General features: G+C 39.6%; 1 protein-coding gene across 1 annotated transcript in view; it reads right to left on the reverse strand.

Moving 5' to 3' along the window:
• Positions 1–14664, reverse strand: part of dnah5 (dynein, axonemal, heavy chain 5) — a 100732-nt gene that overhangs the window by 69651 nt on the left and 16417 nt on the right. Inside the window, exons 14-38 of the mRNA XM_040117368.1 lie at positions 14112–14319; positions 13867–13980; positions 13303–13509; positions 12929–13009; positions 11628–11718; positions 11144–11289; positions 10131–10308; positions 9619–9873; positions 8932–9128; positions 8693–8786; positions 7695–7837; positions 7334–7410; positions 7113–7237; positions 6655–6890; positions 6043–6261; positions 5770–5832; positions 5240–5478; positions 4138–4285; positions 3851–3943; positions 2878–3077; positions 2584–2737; positions 2004–2167; positions 1584–1740; positions 1073–1285; positions 346–570 (exon numbers count right to left, since the gene is read on the reverse strand). Coding sequence (XP_039973302.1) covers positions 346–570; positions 1073–1285; positions 1584–1740; positions 2004–2167; positions 2584–2737; positions 2878–3077; positions 3851–3943; positions 4138–4285; positions 5240–5478; positions 5770–5832; positions 6043–6261; positions 6655–6890; positions 7113–7237; positions 7334–7410; positions 7695–7837; positions 8693–8786; positions 8932–9128; positions 9619–9873; positions 10131–10308; positions 11144–11289; positions 11628–11718; positions 12929–13009; positions 13303–13509; positions 13867–13980; positions 14112–14319 — 4027 coding nt within the window. The remainder of the gene's footprint in view (positions 1–345; positions 571–1072; positions 1286–1583; positions 1741–2003; positions 2168–2583; positions 2738–2877; positions 3078–3850; positions 3944–4137; positions 4286–5239; positions 5479–5769; positions 5833–6042; positions 6262–6654; positions 6891–7112; positions 7238–7333; positions 7411–7694; positions 7838–8692; positions 8787–8931; positions 9129–9618; positions 9874–10130; positions 10309–11143; positions 11290–11627; positions 11719–12928; positions 13010–13302; positions 13510–13866; positions 13981–14111; positions 14320–14664) is intronic.

Genomic DNA, 14664 nt, shown 5'->3' on the forward strand with positions numbered 1-14664 from the left:
TAATGATTCAAAAAAACATCCAAATAAAGTTACTTCACACCTGTTCTATTCACCTTGGAGACCAGCAATGCAATTTACTGTGTCTGGAGGGGAGACTTTAAAGACAGCACTTTCTCTAGGTCTATATATCACTGGCTGCCATTAAAAAAAGCTTTTAAGAGTTTAATCAGATAGAATTGACTTTCTGCAGAAAACACCTTTTGCTATTCTTGCACCCCAGCCCTAAGGTGCCACAATATCAAATGCAGTTCAACAAAATGAGAGCTATCTTGAGCTTGCCTGTATGGTCCAATGTAAATTCATACATAAGATTAAGTACTACTGAATGCTCAACAACATACTCACCAGATCATCAAATATGTCCCTCTGGTGGACATGGATGGTGATGAGGGTCTCATACTTGGTCCTCTCCACAGCCCCCAGGTCTCTTGTGGTCATGTCAATGAGCGTGTTGAGCAGGTCCAGGAAAAGCTGGTTGGTTTTAGCCATAATGCGGCGATCATATCGGCTGTTGGTCAGTGCCTCCTCAGAGTCCCTTGTCCATATCATCTGAATACCTAGCAAGCCCACCTGGATCAAAAACATGAATATTAGGTAATCACATCATTGCGTGATGATCCAATGTATTGAAGAACTTCAAACTGTAATCACTGCTTTGTTGAGCGATCCATAAAAACTGTATTGTACTTCCTTAAATTCCAAATCACAGCAGAGAATACAGGAAATGAGTTAAGGACAATAAATGGTTTTGGAAAGTTAATTTGCTAGCTTCATAATGTTGGTGGGATATCTCTCTGAATATAATATAATATAATATAATATAATATAATATAATATAATATAATATAATATAATATAATATAATATAATATAATATAATATAATATAATATAATATAATATAATATAATATAATATAATATAATATATATTTTTTCCCCCTTCATGTTTTTTTTCTTCATGTTTCCAAAATGTTTTCTTCTCAGGTCACAGTCCTTGGTCAACAACCACAGAGTATGACTCATTTTTTTAAATGCGAGTGGACTAGTGATTTGAATTCAACAGTGACCTACCTGAGCAGGGAAAGAGTTTAAAAAGTCGATGAGCTGGAAGCCAGAGTCTTGGATAGTCAGGGAAGCCTGTCGGATCACCAAGTGCAAAGACCTCCGGGATTCCCTCAGCAGAGCATTGAGCCAAACCTCTACATTCCCCTCTGCTGTGACAGGATGCTCCAGTTCCACTGTCTCCCCCTCCCGGGATGATACAGCCAGAATACGGTCGTATATCTGGGAAAGATGTTTTATTGATTACAAATACAGATTGATTAGTCTCTATCACTTGTGAAGTAAGGAGAGAATATGATGAAATATGTATATATATTTTCCTATTCTACACTATTTTGATTAGTCAATTCAATTTTATTTCCCTGTATTGTATTTTATTCTGTGTGCTGCAATCGTTTTGCTTTTCAGACCTTTCAGTTCTGCAAAAAAATCCCATTGTTCTGTGACACTGACCTGTTAAAAGGCCAAATGTGTTATACACACAATGAAACACTGTAAGCAACTACATGAAAAAATTTACCTTGTCATGGAATCGGACACATTTGATGTTGTCAAAAACATTGAGAAGGTGGGCCTGGATGGTGTGGGAGTCAGAGGCCTGGCCCAGGATCTCCAGCAGTGCAGGGTCAGAGACAAAGAAGAAACGAGGAAACAGTAGACGCTTTTTCTCCAAATAGCTGTTTGACAGCACAATAAAAAAAATGTTACCAACAATAATTTGTCTCAAAGCAGCTTGTTTGAAAAAAAAAAAAGACAAAAAAAAAAAACACAAGCCAGACATACAGTATGTACAACAGCTAGCAGCACAACACTTAGAATAAATCTATTTGTTATTACAGTTTTCAAAAGTACTACCTTTTGAATAATGTTTGAAATACTCATACTAAATCATATTGATTTGACCTGTGATTTAATAGCAATTTCAGAACTTCATACTCACCCTGTAAGTGACTTCTGGCAGATCTCCAGCTGTTCAAGGAGGTGAGGAAGCAGCTGTCCCATGGTCTCATCACCCACACATGACTGTATGACATTAGGCATCTCGTGCGCTCGCATCATAATCTTCACCCATGATTTGTCGATGTTAGAGAAACGCTTTGCTTCCTAAAAAAGGTTGAGTTGATTATTCATCTCATTATCAGAGGTTTTATTATTTGCTTTTGCTAAAAGTCAAGTTGCATTGTGAAAAAATCTACTTGGTTGTTGGTTTTAAACACTACCATGAATTATCAGCAATTTGTTTTGTACATTGGATCATGAACTACAGTGTAACTGAAAATGGAAATACAAGACTCACATAGGAAACTAATTCCTCAAGGACACTGTGGCAGTTATTATACAATACAATCAATTTTTGATAAATACTATGGTAATGTAAACTTTTGCTTATGGGACATAATTTCGAATCTAGTTTTAAGATAGAGTTTAAGCCTGATAACCATATCATTTCAATCACCTCTCTGGATTAGAGACTACATTAGAGAATCAAAATGTGAATAATTCACTGTGACGCAATCTACCTTAGGCAGCTGTTTGGCAATGTCTCCACCCACAAACACAGCCTCCAGGTAGATCCAGAGGTTCTGAACGGTCATCCAGTTTTCGATGATATCAGTGGTGTTGGAAAGATTCTGAACCCACTTCTGAATCTGGGCTTTAAATGGGGTGTTGTACCTGGGAAATAAGTTACATCAGCATGTAAACCTTACATTATACGACACACAGTGACAGCTTGTATGGTTCCTTTGAATTCTACAAGGCGACCACGCCTAAAATCCTAATGCTGTTGATTATGAGCTTCAGTGTTGACATACCTGTTGCTCATAAGAGACCCCAAAATCATTAGGCTGTCCTCCATGCTAGCAATGATGTCTGATGTGCTGTCTCCTCTCAGCAGAAGCTCTCCACGGGTCTTAAAGTTGGCAAACGTAAAACTCTTGTTGTCCCACTCAGCAATCACCTGCTTCAGCTTCTGCTCAATATCCCGTTCCTTCACCGCACTGATACAGATATCCTGCATAAGAAGTGCCCAAATTTGCTGAAACATTTGCATAGCCAGTGATAGTGGCATAAGAGCTATAAATAAACATTTTCACTGGCCCTGCCAGGACATTAGTACATAAGTATATACAGTACAAAACCATAGGAAGAAAAACATGTACTTTGGAGTTAAATGTAGGTGATGACTACACAAGGTTTCAAGTAGAAAGGGGATTAATAAATTTCATTAGTATTCAACCTTTATCAACATAATCATCATCATTTATCATTTTCGATAAATATTATCACTCAACATCTTTTTTCATTTACATTATCGCCATTATCATCAACAATGTTTTGAAGCTCCACATACATAGACTAAATACATATAAAATACAAGCAAGCTCTCAATAAAGACATGCTAGATTTTTATCATCACAGAAAATATGTAGTCAGCTGATTTCATGGCCTCTATGAAAATTATGTTACAGCTTAAACACATCTATTTGGTAACAGGCTCGATACTCACTGTATTGTGAAAATGACATTGAGGCATATTGCAACTCTGTTACCTCACGCTATAGGTACAATACTTCTAAAACAACTGAAAGCAATGTTTACAAACAAACCAAAATAACTTTGTATAATTTGCATTAGAATCAACACTGACTGGGATATGTATATATCTCTCTGATCAAAACTAAAAAGGTATCATTTTATTTATCATCCACTGTATTGGTTATATAAATAAAGGTGCTTTTCATATCTATTTTGGCGTGAATAACACAGCTTACTATTCATTCTTACCTCAATCTCCTCTTTATACTTGAGCAGAGGAGCTTCCATAATGTTGCGCAGCTTGAATGTATCAGTTTCCACCTCAAAGGTCTGCCCAGTCACCTGGTCACAAAACCAGGTAAATTTGTTGGTCAAAGTATGGAAACTAGGTTGTCTATTCATACCAAATGTCAAGAAAACACCTCTTCATATTATATATTCCATGAAGGAAGTATAACAGTTGGTCTTACAAATAACTCTTTTAAATTAAAATAACTGCTAAATGCGCTGGTATCTTAGTGGCCTGTTTCTCTGACCTCAGTAATTCTCTTCCAGTGGCGCGACATCATTGCCTTGTTAGTCATGAGCTCCAGCAGTGGGCAGCACTCACTGAATTCATCAATTGTTTTCTTCAGGTCCAAAAAGGCCTGCCACTCCTTCAGAGCACGAGGCAGCTTGCGACACCTGGTAGTTAAAAGGATACAACAGTCGACAAACTCATAGCTTCTACCTTTCTTCCAAACTGGAGATTGAATCTACATGACAAACCATTTAAAACATATGTATGTAAGATAATATGTACGTGTGCGTCATTTTGAGACACACATGCTCCAGCAACACTGCACGGTTGCACAGTGTACCCGGCCCAAAGTAACACTTCTAAAACTGATAGACAACATGTCTGCCAGAGGACAGAGCTGTCCTGTCTGCTTCAACTCTCACGTCAGAACATATTCCCCTTGGGAGTGCTAACTGCTTGCAACCTTCAACTAGTTTCACACTGTCAGGAGAACACAAAAGTGGAGATGTATTAAAAAAAACTATATTTCCAACAGATGGAATGCTTTAACTTATACTCTTCAGGCCTCTTTCCCCTGCCATTTCCCTTTGACATATGCAGAACAAATAAATCCTTGTAGAAGACAGTGTGCAAAGAAACGTGGATGAGGATAGTGAAATTGAAATCTTTTAAAGCACTTATGCAGTGCTTAATGAAACATATTTTATGGCACAACTCCGGGGGAAGGACTTTGTATCAGGCCAGGAAAGGGGTGATGCTGCCGGGAAGGACAGACTAATGGAAATAAGATCCTTTGATTTTCCTTGATTTTCATTTTCCTTAGTTCTGATGTTTTTGGTTTTTTTTATATGGTAGTCTTCAAATTTGATGGTCACCCACAGTCTATTGCAACATGATGGCCTGATTACTATTTGCATAATCCATTTTTTCAGTTTAATCAGTAAAACACCTCATCAGCAGAGTTCTGTTTAGTTCAGTCTTGTTGGTTTCAGGTACAGTCGAATTTTAACTTACAGTTTAGCTCAGGTCAGCAAAACTCTGGTTGTAATGGTTCAATATTGACCAGTTTAATTTACTTAAATGTGATATTATTATAGCTTAATGTCATAGTAAATAACCTCGTCTGAAAGTCCAGTAGCTCATTATTGATCTTCTCGATGTGGATGTCAGCCCAGAGGATATCGTAGTAGCCATTGACTGTTTCGATGACATTGCTGTAAAGGCCATACAGCTTCTGCAGCAGAGCCAGCTGCTTCCTGATCTCCAACAATTGAGGATGCTGCGTAACAGGAAGTCCAAATAGCTCCTCTCCACCTGTGTAAGTGATGTACTTCCTGAACAGGTTGTCAAATCGATTCTAAAGAAAAGAATGGTAAAAAAAAAATATATATATATCCCAAATCAGTTCAAGTAGTGCATAAGCAGCTGCTGCATTAGCAGCTATGTTTTTCAGCCATTGTGAATTTGGAGTAAAATTTATGTGAATCTTCATGTATGTACACACAGTAAAAAAAAAAAAAAAAGCAACCCCAGCTCTGTCCTTTGCAATGAATTATGATGTCAGACCCAAATTCGAAACACACTCACTGACTGACAGACTAAATAACTAATTCATTATTATGCCCAACTAAGATTGTAAGTAGCAAACCTGGAACATGATGAGTCTATCACTGGCATCTTGAGGAGCTAGCCCCACCACCATGGGGCCATCCTGAAGCAGAGAGGAAAAAGCAAGTCTTTGACAGGTGTTGCTGGACTAAATCTTAATCAAGCCATATTAATTATGTGCTGTAATTAAAATAGATTGATGGGAAATTAGCGCAATACTGTACGTGGTTGCGTAGGCTGTCTGCACCTTTGAGTGTACATTATGTACAGATGTGTGCCACTGTATCTTGCATTTCCTGTCTTTTTCCTTTACCTTTTCATAATCCTGGTAAAAGTATTGACAGTCTTCCAGGAACATCCCCACATTGCTGACCAGTTCTCCTCTGAAGTTTGGCTGCAGGGCCACCAGCTCGTTCTGTACCTCTGTGCTCCGGGACAGCAGCTTCTCCCAGGTGTAACGCAGCGTATCCACCTTATCGGCCTCTTCTTTTGCCACTGACAGCTCATATTTATGAAGCATGGCATAAGACTCCTGTGAGGAAGAAAAAAGACAGACGCTACATCTTCTACCTTATATCTGCAAATGTTGTAAAATCATACATACAGTACATCATAATATTGGCAATTAATCACCCATACATAAAACATGTAAAAGTTTCACTTTCTGAATTTCTTCTGTACTGCCATTGAGCTTCTGATACAGAACTCAACCTAAACGCTTTCATAAATATTACTAAAAGGTTTTATGGTCATATAAACTAAAGGAACCGTTATGTATACACTTTGCGATTGATAACCAGTCTCATTATACACACAACTGAAACACTCAAACTCTGAAAACATCAATGCCTTTCCCACTGTGTGTGTGTATGGAAAGGGGTCAGCGACTACCATATTGTATGAAATACATAATGCTGTGCTTTACCTCTATGGGTCCAACTTGAAAATCTATAGATATTTGCTGCTCTCTAATCTCCTTGAGTGCTGCCATGGCAATGCGAATATCATCCAGGTCTTTGATCTGTCGATTCAGTTTCTTTCCTGCTTCATCTACAAAAGCAAAGATCTGCTCCATCTCTGAGTGATATTTCCTGTTACAGTACAGGCCATATGCCACCATCCAGTTCTTAGTTTCAGCAGTAAGGGACATCTTCAGGTCCGCTAGTACAAAGAAATAGATATGAGTATGCAGAGATCAGTAGTGGATTGGCTGGAAGTGTCAATTTTATATTTCATGTTGGTTTCAAATTTTCTTTAGTCTCCTTATCAGTAATGAAGAAATTGAAAATTGCTGCACTTTATTGAAGCAATGTAGTGACGATGTTATAGGTACCAAAGACAGCTAGTAACAGCTCCAGCAAAGAATTGCAAACTTAATCTAACCTGTGAATAGAGCCAAAGCTCCTACTGTAATGAACTCTGGTTCCGAATTTATCTCCAGTTCCAGATCTCGATAGAAAAGAATCTGGCTCTCAAACTCTGATAGCACAGGACGGCCTTGGATGAATCTGTAAGAACACAACAAATCAAAAAAGCCCTGACATGATGGTTTGTACTGTTTTCAATGGCAGTAACTTGATGCATAGAAATTCAGTTTATTGTACTTCCGCATGGTGTCTTCACGGTCCTTTCTCCAGATGTGATGGTAACGGCTAAAACGGTCTAAAGCAGTCTTCAATTCCTGCACATTAACATAAGCAGGAGTTACATAGGAATTGGGAGGCATTTACAATAGGAAATATAGATTTTGGATAAGACGCCAAGGTAATTTCTCTTTATGGAAGATCATGGAGATTAAAATACAGATGCTGTAAATTACAGTTGTTGCTTTTGTCTGTTTACAGTGGAAAAATGTGTTATTGTTTAAGCAGATACATAAAATACATAATATATAGATCTGTACAGGTTTGTCCAATTCTACACATATGTATCAATGAAATTTTGTTAAAATGTAAGAGTGTCTACCTTTTTGGTGGAGCTGATGGAGGTACTGAGAACAGACACCAGTTTGACTATCTCCTTGTTCTCAGACACACTCTTGTAGTAGTTTCTGACTTGGAATGGGATGGCCTGAATCACAGATGCTGAAATGTCTGAGGTGCTGCCGTCTGGAAAGAGTTTGGAGGACAGAATCTATGTTTTGATAGAATGTACAGAGAGTGGGTGGACAGGATGCATCTAAACCTTAAAAAACAGCTTGGCTCGCTTGGAATCTTTCATTTATAATTACACATCACTGAAGGGTTGTTCAGAGAGAGTTGGAATCTTGTAACAAGTGTTTATAACAATGTTTGAGTCCTGTAGCTACAGTTGTAGACACTTGGAAATGATTCTTGAAATATAAAAATCACTTTTGCTTTTTTGTAAACCTGTTAATATGTTTCTCAAATCAGTGAGTGCTTAAAATATCATATATTTTACCAAAAATCACTACCACTTTAACTTTAGGGTCTGAATTGACTACTAGAAAGGTTTTATATAAAACATTTTTTTATTCTAAAGTGTATCTACAGAACATGTTCATATCCAATTTTTACACTCAAAGTTTGTGTTACTTTCAGCACATCAATCACCCTGCAAACTTTCTCGTCTATTATTGTGCAGAGTTTCACTACATTAGCTCCATGTAAGCTACTGTGGAATATGACGAAAGGGCTGCTCTATCCGGGTGAGATTAAAAGGTCTTTTGTTTAAATGTCTTCCTTCCAAAGCCATTGACAAATTCATGTAATTTCCTTCAGCATGATTCTGTCTGCTCCTAGTCAGATGTAGCTTTGCTCTGCTGGGCTGTGAAATAAGGACATCTGATTATCAAATGAGTCTGGTGCAGTAGCTAATGATCAGTGTTCCGGTCTGCTTGTTGGAAACAATATGGATAAGTCACTCTGAAGTCAAAATGGACGAACTGTTGAGTTGTTGAACTGCTGAGGTTATGTGAGGCAGGGCTCCATGTCCCCTCATACCGGCCAGGCTTCTGTATGTTGTTGCTCCATCCTCTGATTCACTCTCAGAACTGTCCCGGCTCAGAGCCGCCATCCGTCTTTCATTCATCTTTCTCTGCAAAAGGGAAAACAGATTTAAGGGAACATCTCAGGGTATGTTTAGAAGACTACAGGACCATAAAGTTATCTTTAGTTACACTTCTGCGGATAAATCTATTACTTGTCACAAATTATTGCTTACTTCATTAGATCCAACCCACCTTGGAGATCCTTTCTTTGCTCCACTGGCCGACTCCTTTGCTGACACTGACCACACACTCTACAGCCCGGTTTAAAGCCTGCTGAACCTCCTCCAGAGCTGGAACCATGGCAATGTGAGGGATGGAGAGGGTCACATTGACTCTGAAAATTGCCTGCTGACCGCTGCTTTTGCCACGACTGGGTGACTCAATCTCGGCTACAGGGGGAAGAGTAGAGTAGCTCTGATACAATATGATGTGATTTAAAGACGGACATTTTATGAGGTCAGTAGATAGAAAAAGGAAAATATCAACTTCACAAGCTAGAATTTATGGTTCCTGATACAACTGATAAGGAGTATGTGGTCAAATATCCCTGTTGGGATACAATACTGACTAAGGGCTATCTTTCGAGTTGAAAAGTGGTCTGCTGACAGTGTGGTATGGGCACAGAGAAGAGGCTGCTGGCCACCAGTCAAGACTGTAAAGGCAATTTTGTTACTATGGGAACAAAATAAACTGTTGCATTATTTCATTTTTTCTTACTTTCGTTTCTTCCCAAATGCTTTCACTTCTCTTAATAAATTTGGGTTTATGATTAAGAGAAAAAAAACAATCTTTTATATTAAACTTTTTTTTTTTAATTTATGTTTTATATTACGATAAGGCAAAGTACTGAGAGCAGCAAAATAGTTACACGAGACCCACCCAAGAAATGCATGAGTGAGGAGGTGTGGATGCGCTTGCGCAGTATCTCCAGTGTGTTGCGTATCAGTCTAAGCAAGGCATCCACGTTGCGGTGGCTGAAGTAGGACAGCAACTCCTGGGCTTCCTCTTCCATTACTTCCATCAGGTCCCTCTTCTTCTTCCTTCTCACCAAGGGAGAGGAGGGACCAACACTGGCAGGAGGGAGCAAAGTGTTTCTAGAGAAGAGATGGCCATCTGAGCGGCCCTCATCTTCGCCTGAGATGAAGGAGTTGACAGATTTACAGTGAACATGAATGCCTTTAACTACAGTCCACCTTGACTAATAAAGAATTTCAAAAGTGAGGTAACACCAAGCTCTGACATTGTAGATACAAACTAGTTATGCCTTTTCTATTCATTGAGGCATCTGTAGTGATGTGCTATTTGACATGAACCGTCTCTCTTCTAGTATGTTCAATTGCAACTTTTAATATCATACACTATCTGATCTCCAAAGGACAATGTTCGTATACCTTCACTGTCCATGTGGTCCATGGTCTTGCTCTCGGTGCAGCTTTCTTCCTCAACCCTCTCCACCTTATCTCTCTGACTGTGGTCAAACTCCAGCAGCATGTTGATGACTTCATTAGCAGCCTCCTCCACTAGTGAGCTCTTAGTATGTAGATTCTGGGCTTGTCTTATGCAGAGGTCCTACACACATATGTATATATGGCATATACTGTACATTAAATATGTCATATAAGGACTAGTGCACTGCAACACAGCATTAGCTGGAGGGTTTCCCCAGGGTCATCTTAACCAAAATGAAACTTTCTGTTTAGATTTTGTTTCTGAATACAAAGGGCACAGAGTTCACAGCATAAAAATGTGACAATTACATGAACACTTGTCATGTCTTTTCAGTTCATTTTAATTCAACTCTACATAGAGAACTGTAATGAAGTTACCTGGGCACAAAATTAAAAAAATTTCAACTTCAATTAGTGTCAGTGATTTCTACACAGCACTGGACGTCCCCATGGCGTGGTTGAGGATTCCCACGGGTCAATGTGCAATTCGCAGCATTGTAAAAATTTTTTTGCAGTGAGGGTATCATTTACATAACTTTGTTGTGATAACTTAGCAGCTATTCCATCACATTAATAAATCATGATTAATGACCTGTAGCCTTGATTGCTGAGCCACTTTGTGCTCATCCACAAGCAGTGTCACAAGACACACATAAGCAATAGCCTTAATGGAGGATATTATATACTCCATTAAGGCTATATGTCTTTCTTTATTTATTTATTTAATTAATTATATATATAACATTATATACTGTACACATTGTACATGATTCATCATTACATTAGTGCATTCAGAGAATAAAAACTGTTGTTGGAGAAGAAAATACTTTAGTAAGTATTATATTAGTTTAATATTTAATATGGGGGGGTGCTTAACATAGAAGGTGAGCTTAGTAAAACTTCAACCACAGACTAATAATGTTATTTTATTTGAAACGGACTGTGTGTTTATTTACCCTAGTGGTCTGAACAAACTCCTCACAGGTGACTGGTTCATCCTCTGGTAGAACACACAGCGTGGAGCCACTCATCTCCTGCAGTACTGCATCTATCCTAAACTCCACCAAGTCGTTCACCCTGTCGATTAACAGCTCCAGGTCAACTGGAGACCCAAGAAAACAAGAATATGAGATGGACACAGTCCTACAGAAGTGGAGGGAAAAAAGATGGCAAGCACTGGAGGAGGGGAGGGACAGAGACAGGTGGAAGAGGGAACAAATTTACAAAATGATAAAATTAAGAAAGGTCAGTACAAAAAAAAAAAATGTGGGGTGTAGAGAGGGGCAGCATGTAGGTACGTGTGAGAGCTACTCTGGAGAACACACACGGCGAGTACAAAATGCAGGAATGTAAATTTTTTCAGATGCTGCCAGCTCTGAGTTGCAGGATGTCTAATGCATCAGCATAGGTGACATTGATCTTGCTTGGTTTTTTGCTTACCCAAAGTCTTGTCGATGCGGCTAAGGTACTTGTCTATGTTCAGAGATGTCCAGTTGAGTGAGGTCAAACCTGGCTGTATTGCCTCATCCGCCTGTCAAGTCAGTAATGTATGGTGATGCACTTTGTACAGTCAGTCTCATATTTTCAAAGATTGGCGGGTCACATAATAATCTTGGAGAAAAAGGATGTTTCATTTGCATGAACAAACCAAGCAACAAGAAAAAAAGAACAACCAAAAAAACCCACAGTATTCTGGCAAAGCGAGCTGTATATTTAGTCTTGAGATAACAATACATATCTAAAAAAAACAATCTATTTCGATACAGATATACAATTATAATCAATTCATAAATAACTTTAAAACAATGAAAATTAGCAAAAATGTTAACATTTTTCCCAACAGTTCTAAAAAGTTCCAAACACATAGAACCACGCTTTACTTAGATCAGTGGTTCCCAAACACTTTAGCCCCTAACCTCCTAAAATGAAACATAAATGGCCATTTTCCCAATTCCCGAGAATGAAGAAGTTCTGGCATTTGTCACATAATCATTCAACGAGTTCAGAAACCCTTTATTTCCCCTTCTTAGCGTCACCGCCACCGTTTGACCACGGCCAGCGCTGAATCCGGTCTCCTCGGTCTTGACTAACACCGCCCGGTGCAAGGGTGGGAAAAACTGCCGGTGGTGAAGAGCAGCTTTACAACGATGAAAGGTAAAAGTTTCAGAGGCGTTTCGCAGCGATGCTGCATTACCGAGGTCGCGCTATCATTAGGACAGGACCAGCTAGCAAACTTTATTGATCCGGCGGATCATAGTCAACACCCCGAGCTGTGCTTGTTGCTAACCTCATTGTTCCGAATGGTATTTGACGGAGTGAGAAATTACCGGTGGCACTGGCAACACAATACCCAACCTATGTTACTCGGGAGTTTAGCTGATAATATGTGAAGGCAGCCGACAGCCTGACTCGGGAGCTCACCGGTACCCACATTAAAACTGTCGCTTTGCTTAGCCCGCAACGTCTGGCACTCATTCGCCTTTCTTTCTTCCTCGAGTTATGGCCGTCGGCTTAATAAATAAGGCCCTGTCCCTCTTCGCTAAAAACGATTACACCCGCGGAAAAAGCGATGAAATTCAGTGACAGGAATGTGTAAATACCCGAGGTCCAACTTTTAAAGGCCCATAGTTCTCTGTACGCTACCTGGGCGGGAACTTGGGGGGCAGGAACCAAACCCCCCCCCTCCCGGTATGCTAATGAAACACACCTGTGCTCCAAACAGGGTCAAAAAGAGAGCTTACCTTAGCTACGTGCGGCATGGCCAGCGGTTCAAAGGCACTCTGAATCTTAGCCCGCACTCTGGTGTTCTCACTCAACATCAACTGCAGGGGAAAGATGTTCGTACAGTTGGCGTGTTCACTCGCAATGTCAAACTTGAAATGAGCTTCCTAGCATGACAATACTTCTTACAGTAGGTTCTCAGGTCATTTCGTACTGCTCCCTGCACTGTTTCTCAGTCTCAGCTACGCTTCTTATATAAATCTTGTCTGTGGATTTCTGACACAAATGTGACAAAGGATACCGTGTTTTACAGTATTTCTACATAAAGGCACAATCAACTCGTGGCCCCTTCATCTTTTATGTATTTGCAGATGTGACTGTGTGCAATGTCCACCTGTAATTTGTTGTAGTTCTTCTTGAGGCTATCCTGTTTCTGCTGCAGCAGAGCAGCAAAGGGCGGGATCTCCAGATTCATCCGTGTCATGCAGTTCGCCTCTCTGATCTGGGTCAGAATCTCTGGGTCAAAGTTGACAAACAACTCCCCTGTCTCTGGTGATCTGACCAGCAGAGAGGCCTGCAGGCCCACACGGGCACCCTCCATCTGGGTGGGAGGTATCAAAGGTGTTTGGGTAGTTTAGGGAGAATTGTGAGGAAGATGAGGAAGGAGAGGTGAGAGGAAGAGGTAAAATAGAGCAGAGAAAATGAGTAAAAAGAAAGGAAACTCAGCAAAAGATGGAGGGCAGTGGGTGTGAATAAGAGGGGAGAAAACACACTCATGTACACATGTGCATTTTGTATACAATGAGGCCATAACTATGCATATCTCAAATACATGCTCCTGTATCAAAAACGTCTCTTTTTTTGTTACATACTATACCTTATTATTGCAATATGATATTTCATGTTTTTTTTTTTTTTTTTTAACCCAGGCCAAATCGCGTTCTCTCTCTCCCTTTACCTTTTTCATCCAGCTATGATGGTAGAGCATCTCAAACTCCAACAGGACCCTTGCAACCCTGTTAAAGTTCCTGATGATCCTCTTGGCCTCTGGTGTGGAAAGAACTCCAGGATGCTTCACAGGAATATAATAGTACTGAATGACTTTCAAGCAAAAATGCACTGACAGTAGTACTGTAAATCAACAAAAACAACACCTTGGCTCCAGCCAAGTTTTATTGTAGAGAGGCAGAAATTCAATATTACCTGTTGAAAGAGATCCATGGGACCCTGGATCCTGCTGTACAGCTGCCGAGCCCACATGATCCGGCCTGCCACTGGGGGCAAGTCCCGTTCAATGGGGGGGTCCAGTTTCTGCTTCATGTAGATGCGGGAGACCATGTCAATGTCCCGGCCATAGTTCTGCAGGATGCACTGATACTTCTCGTCAATGCCAAGGTCTGGGATGCCCAGTCTGTTTTTAGTCAGTTTGAAAATACAAGCCGTTGCATTTCATCAGAATTCAAAACTAGACAGCTAATATTAGAAGAATGAAAGAAATGAAGTGTGAAGAGTAAACTGCAATATGGTATTTCAGCCATTAATTGATTTTATTTATTTTTTTTTTTTAGGTCAAGGTCTATTACAGTCACTATGAAATACCTTTCTTGTGGCATGACATTTCCACTCGTCATAGCAGGACACACACAGGCATAACTAATAACATCAACAATGGCAGTATTCCCTTTAGATGTGCCAGTAAATCACCTATTGGAATTCAGCATTGTTATCAGTTACACCTATATTTAATGAGTCAAAT

Source organism: Xiphias gladius, chromosome 22 (assembly GCF_016859285.1).
Source record: "Xiphias gladius isolate SHS-SW01 ecotype Sanya breed wild chromosome 22, ASM1685928v1, whole genome shotgun sequence".
In the NCBI taxonomy this organism is placed as follows: Eukaryota; Metazoa; Chordata; class Actinopteri; order Istiophoriformes; family Xiphiidae; genus Xiphias; species Xiphias gladius.